The 14330-nt window shown below is 31.0% G+C and overlaps 2 protein-coding genes across 7 annotated transcripts; both read right to left on the minus strand.

Annotated features, from left to right (window-relative positions):
- Window positions 1-457: 457 nt before the first annotated feature.
- LOC119603718 (carcinine transporter-like) lies at window positions 458-8960 on the minus strand. 4 transcript variants are annotated; one of them, XM_037955865.1, is made up of 12 exons: window positions 7585-7680; window positions 7298-7407; window positions 4854-5221; window positions 4647-4759; window positions 4312-4474; window positions 3933-4109; window positions 3287-3436; window positions 2175-2399; window positions 1657-1784; window positions 1459-1545; window positions 1064-1398; window positions 461-958 (listed from the first exon to the last, which is right to left on the minus strand). In XM_037955865.1, the coding sequence occupies exons 3-12, from the start codon at window positions 5138-5140 to the stop codon at window positions 845-847; spliced, it is 1779 nt and encodes a 592-aa protein (XP_037811793.1). In that variant the 5' UTR covers window positions 5141-5221; window positions 7298-7407; window positions 7585-7680; the 3' UTR covers window positions 461-844. The 4 variants fall into 4 exon arrangements, with proteins under 4 accessions (XP_037811794.1, XP_037811793.1, XP_037811795.1 ...); XM_037955866.1 differs by lacking the exon at window positions 7298-7407 and having other exon boundaries at window positions 458-958; window positions 7585-7689; XM_037955867.1 differs by lacking the exons at window positions 7298-7407; window positions 7585-7680 and adding an exon at window positions 8863-8960.
- A 40-nt stretch (window positions 8961-9000) lies between these two features.
- On the minus strand, window positions 9001-14330 carry LOC119603719 (beta-alanine transporter-like). 3 transcript variants are annotated; one of them, XM_037955872.1, is made up of 10 exons: window positions 13839-14330; window positions 13703-13778; window positions 13512-13624; window positions 11212-11374; window positions 10610-10786; window positions 10335-10484; window positions 9995-10219; window positions 9535-9662; window positions 9251-9337; window positions 9001-9194 (listed from the first exon to the last, which is right to left on the minus strand). In XM_037955872.1, exons 1-10 carry the CDS (start codon window positions 13981-13983, stop codon window positions 9028-9030), a joined length of 1431 nt encoding a protein of 476 aa, XP_037811800.1. In that variant the 5' UTR covers window positions 13984-14330; the 3' UTR covers window positions 9001-9027. The 3 variants fall into 3 exon arrangements, with proteins under 3 accessions (XP_037811800.1, XP_037811799.1, XP_037811798.1); XM_037955871.1 differs by having other exon boundaries at window positions 9535-9620; window positions 13703-14330; XM_037955870.1 differs by having other exon boundaries at window positions 13703-14330.

The raw sequence follows: 14330 nt of genomic DNA on the forward strand, positions 1-14330 counted from the left end.
ATGTACCAAATATCATTGAATTACATATCTCCAAAAATGCGACCTGTAGTTTGATTAAAAGGTTTACAAGCCCTATTCGGGGCTTCAGTTGTATGGGGGCTAGGTGATTTCACCGAATGGACCGATCTTAACCATTTTCAATAGGATTCGTCCCTGGGACAATAGCAGATCATGTACCAAATTTCATTGAATTATCTTCAAAATTGCGACCTGTATTTTGATACAAGACAGAAATCGACTCAGAAAATGATTCTAAGCCGATTGGTATACTTTAAGGTATAGGACCAATATTATTGTGCATTATAAACATCAGCACAAACCCAATATACCCAGAACTACAACTTTACCTCAGAGAATGATTCAAAATTCCAAACGGGTTGCAAGTTATAAGTCTGAGAAAATTAACACTTTTTGCAAAAATGACACAGTCATTACTTATTTATAAAAACAATTTTATTTTATAAATGATTTATTCATTGAATTTTGTATGGAATTTTTGTTTTATAAACCTTTTATAAAATAAAATGTTGTTTATGTAGCTATAGCCACAAACTGACAATTGAACATAAGAATACTCTTACCCATGATATGTATAAAGAAGAAGACCTCAATTTGGTTGATCGTAGGTGGTGACCTCTAAACTTGACATCTCACTATAGTCCAAGTTTTAAGCAAATATGCACTCATCCAACTTCCATTCATTCTACTTAATAATCAAAATGATAATCTGATCTTAATATTATGTCTACATTTTTTATAACTATTTAATATTTAAAACAAAACAATGATAAAGGAGAAGTCTTTAAAGAAAACTTTCATTAAAACAACTAAAGATAAAAATCCTTTAGGGAGCATATTGATCCTGATTCAGCTTTTCTAATGCTGTATTATCAATCGTCCGCTTTCTCTCTGTTAAATTGTGATTAGCTGCAGGCGCTTTAGGTAGACTAAAGAATTTCTGTTAAAAGTAACATAAGACAAAAATTCAAGTTATTAAATTGTGCAACAAATATTTTAACATTTAATACTAATAAGCTATGTTTTCACTTGAATCACAACTTACATCATTAACACCAAATTGTCTCGCCTCCTCCATAGTGTCAGGTAGTTTTTTGTGCAAAGTTTCGGGCAAGAAAAGTGTACCGACAGAACTAATAAAGAATAATGTAGCCAAAATATAATAGGGACAGCGTATATCAACAGTGCTACTTAAATACACAAGATAGGGAGCCAAAGTACCAGCAGAATTACCCAAAATAGTACCAAAAGCACAGCCAGTCTGACGCATACAAGTGGGATAAATTTCCATGCCTTGCAAGCTGGCCGTGAAATAAGAGACTGCATTTAAGAATTTAACAAATGAAGCCAAACCCATGACCATGAATTCGTATTTTTTCTCTAACGAAAGGAAAATATATTAAAATTTGTTGATTTCTGAAATGATGGTGCTGAACTTACCCGCTGCTAATATTATAATCAGTACACAAGTGAGAAATGATATAAAGGCTGAAAAACTATTAGTAAAACGACGTCCAAATTTATCACCTGAAAGGAATGAGAACAACCAATTAATTTTGTGAAATTAATTTAATAAGTTGAATTATGCTATTTATTTGTATAACAAATTGTTTCTTATTTAATATTTTTTTAACTCACCTAAATATTTGCCCATAAAGTAGGCGGGTATTTCTGCTACACTTTGTAAAAGGAAATTTAGAAAGGGATTACCACTTATGGCGGTACTAAACAACACAATGGTAAAGTAGGAAATGCCAACAACACAGCTGTTTTTAGAGGAAGAGAAACCAAAAAAATAAATTATTTTGTACTTCTTTCACTTTTCTTGTTAATATTGTATTTTTATAGTTTTAAACCTGCAAGGCGTATACGTAATATTTATAATTATGTGTTATTTCACATTACTTATACGCATATCTTGAAGCAGTTTTAAAAGCAATTACTCAGGTAAACAACCACAGTTCAATCGTTTAGAAATGTTTTTTAACATTTTTGTTGTCGTGTATTCGAACAGACTACAAGGTGAAGTCGTATCCCAGTTCTAGTTATGTATTTTTCTTACTGGGAAAAATTTTTCCGAGTAAGACTATGGCTTATTTTGACAGCCATAGTGAGTAAAATAAGCAACATATTGAATATTGTTTTCGTAAACTTACCGAGAGAAACCCAAGATCACAGTATTTTTAGCCAAACGCCAGCCACTAAACATTGAAGCAAAACCATAAGTAGCTTCTTGATTGATTTCGGAGTAAATTTGAGCCAAATCATTTTCCGTCATATCAAAATGGCGTCCATTGACTTTGGCAATTTTCTTCAATTGTATAATAGCATCACCAAAACGTTTCTTGCTAATCAACCAACGTGGAGACTCAATGGCATATCTTGTTAATTAACAAACGACAGAAAATTAAATAAAAACAAGTATGAATGTATAATCGGGCATGGCCGACCATATGATACCCTACACCAGAAAGTATGTTAAATATGTGGATTATTTTTAAAAAAATTAAGTATTTAATTTGTTTTTTAACTTTATTCCGGAATATTTTTATTTACTGTTGACAAAAAAGAGGGCTCATAGGGGAGTAGTAGTAAATATGGGTCTATCCTTATAAATGTTGGTAGAGGAATTTACGCCTACTTCAAAGTTATTTATGTAGAATTTAATCATGTTATTAGTGTTTATAAGTGAATTTTGACCTTCAAGTCAAATTCTGAAGGAGAGTTTGTATGGCCCGACCATAACAAAAATCGGTAGTGTCATTGAAAGTTCTGTAAAACTAGGTTTTGCTGATTTTTGTTGACATAATAGAATATTTAACTTAATTATTAGCCCAAAGGATGTATTCGGGCGGTACGGTTGTATGGGGGCTAGGCGAAATAATGGACCGATTTCAACCATTTTTAATACCGTTTGTCGAAAAGAAGAGCATGTGCCAAATTTCATCAAATTATATTAAAACCTGTAGCGTGCGCACAAGGTTTACATGGACACACAGACGGACATACGGACATAGCTTAATCGATTCAGAAAGTGATTCTGAGCCGATTGGTATACTTTTTGGGTGTTACAAACATCAGCACAAACGCATAATACCCTTCCAACTATAGTGGTGTAGGGTATAATGAATATTATAAAAATTATTTAAATATATATGGTTTGTTCGTGTTCTCATATTTGCAGTTTTTAGTATGGAAAAATAAGAACTACTAATATGAGTACTGCTAAAAAGTAGAAAATAAGAAAATCCTGCTCTTTACTACTTACTTGTATATTAATAAGAAAACTAATGCTGGTACCGACGATATCCACATAAAAGATTCCCAATCACGTAGCCACCAAAAAAGTAGAGGTACCAATGTTATACCAACCGACCAACCAAAATTGTGATACATTGTTATTAAACTGCGATCTTCACTGAAATTTTTAAAATTAAATTAAAAAAATGAAAGAAAAAAATTAATAGAATAATAGATTACATCCCAGCAAAAACATGGTAATGACTTGTACTTACTCAACAACATACTTTTCAATGACTACTAAGTATATACCGTCTGCATTACAAATAATACTTCAAATACATAGTAGTACTTACTCTTTAGCCTTTGAATTTTGATTTCGAATTAATGAAAGTATTTGCTGGGATACTCTATTAATTCAGAGTCATAAAGAAAACAAAAGTGAGCAATAGATAAGTATTCTAAACTGTTGATACCAAAAGTTGTAAATAAATCAAACAATACACGCTATTCATTAAAGTACAATAGATAATTTGGAATGATAAAACTTTCTAAAGGTTTTCATAAAATCACCGACTTTGGTTATCGCAGCAACAAAATAACGAATATATTACTATTATACTTTTAAGAAGTTAAATACATATATTGTATAAAAGAATAAGATAAACACTCACTCTCTTGATATTTCCATGCCGATTATATGAGGTGATTGAAACACACTATTAATGGAGAAGGATGTAAAGCAGGAAACTATTAAGAACCAAATATAATGAGATGTCGTCAGAATTGATGAAATTCTGCCAAAGGAGCTTAATAGAACACTTATGTAATAAACAATACGACGACCAAAACTAAAAGAAAATGAAACAGAAAGAACAATTAATTAGAACCTAAACAAAAATAAAAAAAAACAGCATAAAATATAAAGGAATAGTAAAAGTTAAATTTTTAATAGTATTTCAATTATTATTTTCTTGTTATGCAAATTTGTTTTAAAAGGAAATAAAATAAACTTGAAAATAAGTTCAATTCACTAGAAATGAAGAGACTTACATGTCACCCATTTGACCAAGCAGAAAAGATCCTACCACTTCGGCTACACGTCCAGCAACGAAAATATTTGTCACATATAAATCCTTTTCGCAAACCCAATTCTCCCGTGTTGGTATGGTATGTTTAAACCAAGTTTGATCATAAGTCCAGCCATTTTTACAAACTGAAAGATTAGTTAGTAATTTTTATTTATATAGTTTTATACATAGTAAAAAGTTGACACCGCTTAACTAATGTTATTTTTCAAACACATAATAATGATGCCCAACACTTTCCATAATAATTTTTAGTTATTTGGTATCAGTCTTTAAATCAACTACAAAATAAATACTAACCTGTGACATTTGCTGCTGTTGAATTCCAATTCTCCCAATCATCAATTTCTGTAAAATTTACATCATACATTTCACAGCTGCTATATTTTTCTGCCCCACGATTGTCTTTAGTTCTATAGAAAAATATATGATTTATAACTTAAACATTTGTAACTTTAATTGTAAACAGTTTACGAATTTAAATAAACTCAAAATGTTTACACTTACGTGGGTAATGTCAATTTTTGCCATTCACTTAGAGTAAAATTCGTAGTCTCTCTACCGGGCACTGTACACCAATGATCGGGTACATTTAAAGCTAAAATTATATTCATATACATCATGGATCCCATAATTGAGAGGCTCATTACGCATATTACATTGAAAATCAATTGAAATCGTCCATGATTGCCAGCTTTTTCAATAATGGGCTGAAAAGGATCTTCAGTTGTACTGGAATCTACCATTGATATATCAATGGAACCATTTTTACTGTTCAGCGTGTTATCTTTCATTTTAAATTGCTGTTTATTTGGGAATTACGAGGAAAAGGATGAGTTCTTGCGATAGCTATTTCAGACTCTTTTCATTATTTTCTGCAAATAGAAATTTTAAAGAGTGTTAAAGATTTTATTAACAGTTCCTTAATGAATATTTTTATTTTTTAAAATATTATTAATATCAGGTAGATTTCAAAGTTTATTATCTATTTATTTAGTTAGTGCTGTAGAATAATAAACGATCAATTGGAAGCGGATGTAGTGATAACCCTTCACCTTCGTAAGAAGAGAATATGATGGCCGATCGTATGATACCTTACACCAGTGCGTATGTTAAAAATGTGGATTATTTTTTAATAATAAAGTACTTAAGATTTTTACCTCCGAAATATTTTAACAATTTATTGACAAAAAACAGATTTTCCAAAAGAAGTCAAGTGTAAATATGGGCCCATCCTTATACACTTTGGTAGTTTACGTTTACATTAAAGTTATTTATGCAAAATTTTATCGTGATACTAGTGTTTATAAATGAATTTTGACCTTCACATGATTTTCCGAAAGGGACTTTGTATGACGGGTACGGTTGTATGGGGGCTAGGCGAAATAATAGACCGATTTTAACCATTTTTAATAGGCTTCGTACCTGAATCAAGTATGTGCTGAATTTCTTCACATTAGCGTGTAGCGTGCGCACACAGATGGACGGATGATTCTGACCCGATTGGTATACTTTATGATATGTGTAGGACCAATATTTTTGGGTGTTACAAACATCAGCACAAACTCATAATACCCTCCCTACTATATTTATGTAGGGTATAAACACAAATTTAGTACTTTTTTGATATTCGAACGTTTAAGAGGTGAAAATTGTTCCAGTTTTGGTACTTTTATATCCTTCACCTATTCTGGATCCTTATAGGTAGCGGAGTTGATTAAGCTATGTCCGTCTGTCTGTCTGTCTGTCTGTCTGTCTGTCTGTCCACAAATACCGGAAATATGAGCAAATATCCGAGGCAACCTCTGAAAATTTCATAAAAAATTGAGATTTTTTATTCATGCTCAGACAGAAACTGTAAACTACAACAACAAAACTCATAATCATACGGCAAATTTTTTTATTGTTGTAGTTTATAAAAACAATGCTGAGCATGACGTCACGTTACAAAGGAAGCAGTATGTTGTTATTGGCTAGAAACATGAAATTTAGTATGTAGAGCCCGGGTTAGATTCGAACACATAAAAGGGGATTTTTTTGTACTACAAAAGGTACTTATTGAATTTTCTATAATATTGAACCTAGAAACATGAAATTTAGCATGTAGGGCCCGGTTTAAGCGAGGACCTATAAAAGGGGACCTTTTGGTACTTTTTCGTTCTTCAAAAGGTACTTTTTGAACTTCCTATATTGACCCAAGAAACGTGAAATTAAGTATGTAGCGCCTGGATTAGGTGAGATCCTATAAAAGCGGACTTTTTGGTACCTTTGGTCCTACAAAAGATACTTTTTGAATTTTCTATAATATTGAACCTAGAAACATGAAATTTAGCATGCAGGGCCTTGATTAGGTGAGAACCTCTAAAAGGGGACTTTTTGGTACTTTTTCGTTATACAAAAGGAACTTTTTGAATTTTCTATAATATTGAACCAAGAAACATAATATTTTTTTTATTTTTAGTGAGAACATGTAAAGTGGGACTCTTTAGTACTTTTAAGTTAATACAAATCTGGAGGAAACGATTTTTTCAACTTGTTTGTTCTATGAATGATATATTCTTTGGTTTTTGTGATTGATCGAAATTCTATAAAAGGGGACTTTCTGATACTTTTTCATTTTACAACTGGTATTTTTTGATTTTTTTTAATCATTTTTTGTACTGGCTATTCCATTTAACACATCATGGTGAAGGGTATATAAGATTCGGCACAGCCGAATATAGGACTCTTACTTGTTTCATAAAATATTGCTTTCTATTTATTGAGTTCTTTAAACTACTACGATACTGCTACTTTTTGGACAAAATGGTATTAAATCAACAGGGAGAAAAACGTACTAAAAGGGCTAAAACAGGCAATTAGATTTTATTCAAACTCACTGAGCGAAGCACACTGGGTAAAGCTAGTTTAAAATAAATTAGCTTGGGCTCATCATAATATAGCACTCTTACTTTTTCTTTTCTTAATACTTTTCACTTGGGTGCGTATATTTCCACTTTTTTCTTTAATCCAATCCAAACCATTATTTTCCCGCTTTCAGTTGATGATTTCAACTCTTACACTATTTTATATAACTTTTTTATTATTTATTTCTTAAATATTAAAATTATTTTAGTGTTTTTTAATAAAAGTGAACCACTTTATTTAAAGTGTTTTTTAATAAAAGTGAACCTTTTAACAAATTTTGTATTAAATTTTCGTTATAACTTCTTTTTTTTTTAATATTAAATTTATATACATGTATTTCTTGTTATAATTTTTCCGTTTAATTAAAAAAATTTCATTCTATACATTTCTTCACTTCGACGTCTAAATCTAATCTAACCATTATTTAGTCTCTAAGTCAATAATATTGCTGTTATTTTGTTTTAGAGCCGTAGCCAAAATTTATTAAAGTTTTTGCAAATACAGTTGCCAGATTGAAGGGTTTTAGTATAACCGAAAATAGCTTGCTGATAACTAAAACCTTTTACATTCATTTATGTTTAATCTAAACTTTAATTTTAAAATAGCAATTATTTTGAAAATATCATTAGTGAAAACCTAAAAGTATTAAGACTATTCTGAAAGAATTTGTTTTAAAAAATCATTAATGATTTTGCTTTTAAATTAATACAAACTCTGTGGCAACTTTGTTTGTAGGGCATTGCTCTAAGACAAAATAAAATTTGTCACCAGAACATAAATTGCGTATGGTGTGAACATATTAATAAAGATAAAATTATTAGAGTATTTTCTAATGGTTTAACAATCTGATTATTTTTTAACTTGTAAATAAAATCGCAAACAATCTTAGACTGTGTTATCATTTAATCATAAACTCATTAAAGAATAAGTACTCAATAAAAGTTTTAGAAAGGCCTTCAAGTAACACCTTAAAATAAAATCAACTGATTTCTGGGAGAGCCAAGAAACAGGGAGAATTTATTTAAAATGAATACTATTAAAAGAAATGTTACAAACTTTTGAGAAGGTGAGACAGATATTGCACTGTGGGGCGTTTTTAAACAAAATATTTAAAAATATTAGTTAAATTGAAAATTTGTATCAATAAGCAACTAAGACACATATATTTGGCAATATCGAATCGAATACATAAAGTCTTTGTGTACAGGGACAAGCCAGTTACAATCTTTGCCTTAGAAGACAACATTACAACTCTCTATATTATTTTTTCAAATTCTTAAAACCCAAACGTTTAGAAATCACCCGTTATATTTCAAAGGCGTTTGTCACATTTCCTGTTAAAGCTAAAGCTTTTTTTGGCAACAAATTGTTAAATTATTGCGGAATTAAGCTAAAATGCTTTATTATTAAAAAAAGAACACACATTTTTAACATACTCACTGGTGTAGGGTATCATATGGTCGGCCATGCCCGACTATACATTGATTTTTATGGGTTTACCAGAACGATTATAAAATTTAAGTATTTTAATAGAAATTACAAATTTCTTATTATTTATTAACAAAAGAAAAAACATCATACAGCTTTCTATAAAACAACAAAAACTAACCAGGTTAGGGTGCATATTGATCCTGATTTAACTTCTCCAGTACAGATAATTCAACAGCTTGTCTATTAACCACTGAAGCCGCATTAGCTGCTGGTGCTTTTGGTAAACTAAAGAATTTCTAGAAAAAAACATATGTGTTCAATATTAAGCATATCTTAGTTAAAACTAAAAACCAGCGGAATTCGCCAAAATCGTGCCAAAAGCACAACCAGTCTGACGCATACAGGTGGGATATATCTCCATGCCCTGTAACGTGGCCGTAAAGAATGTCAACGCATTTAAGAATTTAATAAATGAAGCCAAACACATTACAGTAAACTGATACTTTTCCTCTGTAAAAGAAAATTGATTAAGAATCTGCATGTTCTTTCAGAGCAAAAATTCGTACCGGTAGCCAAAAATATTATTGGTAAACAGGTGAGGAATGAGATAAAAAATGATAAGCTATTAGTAAAACGACGCCCAAATTTATCACCTGTTGTATCCAGTAGAAAAAATATTTAAAATTAAATTAAAATTATAACATAATTTAAAATTTTAACCAATATTTTGTTAAATAATTTTCTTTCGCCAAATTGTTTATCTACCCTTTTTATTTATTTTTTTTTTTTTTGTCAGATTTGAGTTATTATTGTAAAATATTAGTATTGTAACACTTTCATTTTAACTCACCCATATATTTTCCAATAAAATAAGCTGGCATTTCTGCTAAACTTTGCAGTAGAAAATTTAAGTAAGGATTTCCGCTCATGGCAGAACTGAACAAAATTATAGTAAAGTACGAAATGGTAATAACGCACCTTATAAAAAAGAAATAATTTATTTAGAAATGATGAAAAATCTTAAACAATTTCTTTTAAAAACCATTAATAGTACTGCACGTATACGTTATATTTATAAAACATCGTTAGCCGATATTAAGTATACGTCCGTATGATTCATTATTTGAAAGTCCTGCTAATTTAAATAAAGTATTAACCATACATAATTCTTAAAGTCAAATAAAAGTATATACACACGTTTTTCATATAAAATGCATTTTAACGGCTTTTCAAAAATAATATATATTTTTTTAATTTCCGGTTAAAGTTAAAGGAAGATTTTCATAATTAATTCATGTTATTGAACTTACCTTGAAAACCCCATTATCGAAGTATTGCTAGCCAAACGCCAACCACTAAACAAAGAAGCAAAACCATATGTAAACTCTTGTTTGGTTTTGGAGTAAATTTGTGCCAATTCCTTTTCCGTCATATCGAATTTGCGACCATTGATTTTAGCAATTTTCTTAAATTGTTTAATAGCATCACCAAAACGTTTCTTGTTAATCAACCAACGCGGTGATTCAATGACATAACTGACAATAAATTTAAAGCATAAAGGAAAGTAATCAATAAAATAATTAACAAGCTTTATATTAATAAAGTAAACATAAGTCTCTCTCTTTTAAAAAGCTATTTATGTGTAATCACCTAGAAAATATTAAGAATAATGCTGTTGGTATCGTTGAGATCCACATAAACGATTCCCAATCACGTTGCCACCAAAATAGTAAAGGTACTATAATTATGCCAATTGACCAGCCCATATTATGATACATGGCAACTGCACTACGATCTTCTCTAAAAAAATTGGGAACACAAAAAATTTCATATACATAAAAACGATAAGATAGGAAAACAATTTACAAAATTTATTTTTTCAAAAATCTATATATGTATACATAAAACACAAGATAACAACTCACTCCCTTGATATTTCCATGCCGATTATATGTGGTGATTGAAAAACGCTATTAATAGACAAAGATGTCAAACTGGAAAGAACTTGAAACCAAAAATAATGAGATGTCGTCAAAATTGATGAAAGTCTGCCAAAGGGGCAAAATACTACACTGATGTAATAAACAATACGACGACCAAAACTGAAAAGGAAACGAATGAAAAACCACAATAAACGAAAATTATAAAAATGAAAACTTAAATATAATACATATTTAATATGCATAATTATTAGGGTTATAAAATAAAATATATATAAATCAATTTTTTATAGTATAATCAACATGCTTGGGTACTAAATTAGAAAGAAGGATAAAATGAAGTTCCCATCCTTTTTTTCGCCATGCAATTTAGTGGTTCAAATAATTACATTTATTTAAATCAATTTTAGATTTTGTATTAAAAAAGAGTAAAAAAAACTTTAAGGAATTTGCAACGAGAAAACGTACTTTTCAATACTCTATATTGAATGGATATGAACGATTTGGAAATATAGACTAAATAAAAACTAAAATAAAACTGAAATCTAATTTAAATAATTTTATGTTTAAATTTCTACTTAACTCACATGTCACCCATTTGCCCAAGTAGAAACGAGCCTGCTACCTCGGTAACACGTCCGACCACGAAAACATTTGTTACATACATATCTTTCGAACATATCCAATTTTCTCGTGTTGGTATAGTACTTTTAAACCAAGTCTGATCATAACTCCAGCCGTATTTGCACGCTAAAACAAAATTTTGCATAAAATTAAATCTACAAAATCGTTATGAATTTCATAACACAAGAGTGAAGCTGCTTATAATACCTACCTCAGACTAAATTCAGTTCTAGTTCAGTTCTAGTTCAGTTCTAGTTCAGTTCTAGTTCAGTTCTAGTTCAGTTCTAGTTCAGTTCTAGTTCAGTTCTAGTTCAGTTCTAGTTCAGTTCTAGTTCAGTTCTAGTTCAGTTCTAGTTCAGTTCTAGTTCAGTTCTAGTTCAGTTCTAGTTCAGTTCTAGTTCAGTTCTAGTTCAGTTCTAGTTCAGTTCTAGTTCAGTTCTAGTTCAGTTCTAGTTCAGTTCTAGTTCAGTTCTAGTTCAGTTCTAGTTCAGTTCTAGTTCAGTTCTAGTTCAGTTCTAGTTCAGTTCTAGTTCAGTTCTAGTTCAGTTCTAGTTCAGTTCTAGTTCAGTTCTAGTTCAGTTCTAGTTCAGTTCTAGTTCAGTTCTAGTTCAGTTCTAGTTCAGTTCTAGTTCAGTTCTAGTTCAGTTCTAGTTCAGTTCTAGTTCAGTTCTAGTTCAGTTCTAGTTCAGTTCTAGTTCAGTTCTAGTTCAGTTCTAGTTCAGTTCTAGTTCAGTTCTAGTTCAGTTCTAGTTCAGTTTCTAGTTCAGTTCTAGTTCAGTTCTAGTTCAGTTCTAGTTCAGTTCTAGTTCAGTTCTAGTTCAGTTCTAGTTCAGTTCTAGTTCAGTTCTAGTTCAGTTCTAGTTCAGTTCTAGTTCAGTTCTAGTTCAGTTCTAGTTCAGTTCTAGTTCAGTTCTAGTTCAGTTCTAGTTCAGTTCTAGTTCAGTTCTAGTTCAGTTCTAGTTCAGTTCTAGTTCAGTTCTAGTTCAGTTCTAGTTCAGTTCTAGTTCAGTTCTAGTTCAGTTCTAGTTCAGTTCTAGTTCAGTTCTAGTTCAGTTCTAGTTCAGTTCTAGTTCAGTTCTAGTTCAGTTCTAGTTCAGTTCTAGTTCAGTTCTAGTTCAGTTCTAGTTCAGTTCTAGTTCAGTTCTAGTTCAGTTCTAGTTCAGTTCTAGTTCAGTTCTAGTTCAGTTCTAGTTCAGTTCTAGTTCAGTTCTAGTTCAGTTCTAGTTCAGTTCTAGTTCAGTTCTAGTTCAGTTCTAGTTCAGTTCTAGTTCAGTTCTAGTTCAGTTCTAGTTCAGTTCTAGTTCAGTTCTAGTTCAGTTCTAGTTCAGTTCTAGTTCAGTTCTAGTTCAGTTCTAGTTCAGTTCTAGTTCAGTTCTAGTTCAGTTCTAGTTCAGTTCTAGTTCAGTTCTAGTTCAGTTCTAGTTCAGTTCTAGTTCAGTTCTAGTTCAGTTCTAGTTCAGTTCTAGTTCAGTTCTAGTAGTTCAGTTCTAGTTCAGTTCTAGTTCAGTTCTAGTTCAGTTCTAGTTCAGTTCTAGTTCAGTTCTAGTTCAGTTCTTGTTCAGTTCTAGTTCAGTTCTAGTTCAGTTCTAGTTCAGTTCTAGTTCAGTTCTAGTTCAGTTCTAGTTCAGTTCTAGTTCAGTTCTAGTTCAGTTCTAGTTCAGTTCTAGTTCAGTTCTAGTTCAGTTCTAGTTCAGTTCTAGTTCAGTTCTAGTTCAGTTCTAGTTCAGTTCTAGTTCAGTTCTAGTTCAGTTCTAGTTCAGTTCTAGTTCAGTTCTAGTTCAGTTCTAGTTCAGTTCTAGTTCAGTTCTAGTTCAGTTCTAGTTCAGTTCTAGTTCAGTTCTAGTTCAGTTTCTAGTTCAAGTTCTAGTTCAGTTCTAGTTCAGTTCTAGTTCAGTTCTAGTTCAGTTCTAGTTCAGTTCTAGTTCAGTTCTAGTTCAGTTCTAGTTCAGTTCTAGTTCAGTTCTAGTTCAGTTCTAGTTCAGTTCTAGTTCAGTTCTAGTTCAGTTCTAGTTCAGTTCTAGTTCAGTTCTAGTTCAGTTCTAGTTCAGTTCTAGTTCAGTTCTAGTTCAGTTCTAGTTCAGTTCTAGTTCAGTTCTAGTTCAGTTCTAGTTCAGTTCTAGTTCAGTTCTAGTTCAGTTCTAGTTCAGTTCTAGTTCAGTTCTAGTTCAGTTCTAGTTCAGTTCTAGTTCAGTTCTACTTCAGTTCTACTTCAGTTCTAGTTCAGTTCTAGTTCAGTTCTAGTTCAGTTCTAGTTTAGACTGACCTGTTACATTTGCAAGTGTTGAGTTCCATTTTTCCCAATCATCAATTTCTGTAAAATCCTCATCAAACATTAGACAGCTGCTATATTTTTGTGTACCTCGATTATATTTCCTCCTACATGAAAATACAAAAATAAATTATTTAAAGCAGAAATTATATTCTTGTATGTATATGAACAGTCGTAATACTTACAAGGGCAATGTCAGCTCTCGCCATTCGCTTAAAGAAAGATTCGTATACTCTCTACCCGGCACTGTACACCAATGGTCTGGAATATTTAACACTAAAATTATATTCATATAAATCATGGCAGCAGCAATTGTTAGACCCATAATAAATGTTATGTTGTAAATCCGTTGAAAGCGACCATGATTACCGGCTTTTGCGATAATGTGTTGAAAGGGATCATCCCTTGCACTTGGATCGACTTCTTCAGGGGAGCAATTTCTACTGGTAAAGTTGCTGTCTTCCATATTGTTTAATAATGGGTTTTGAAGATAACTTTTGAATAACTGAGTTCTTATATTCGACTAAGCAATGCAAAAGCAATATATATTTTCATTGTTGTCTGTAATAATGTATTACAAACTTAACATCGTTAATTTAAACGGATTAAGTTTTTTTTTATCAAAATAATTTGAGTAGACCTATATAATATATCCATTTCTAAGATAAGTATCTTCATTTGAGCCATATAAGTTATCAACATACACATAGAGATGTATTTTGTATATAATGTGTTTCTGTCTCATTGATATTGTCATCTGTAACAGCCAGTATTATAGTGTATGTATTTATATACTCGATCAATAGATAAAAG

This window comes from Lucilia sericata, unplaced genomic scaffold (genome assembly GCF_015586225.1).
Source record: "Lucilia sericata isolate MDLA Ls3-8-SP2 unplaced genomic scaffold, ASM1558622v1 Contig000331F_arrow, whole genome shotgun sequence".
Lineage (NCBI taxonomy): Eukaryota > Metazoa > Arthropoda > Insecta > Diptera > Calliphoridae > Lucilia > Lucilia sericata.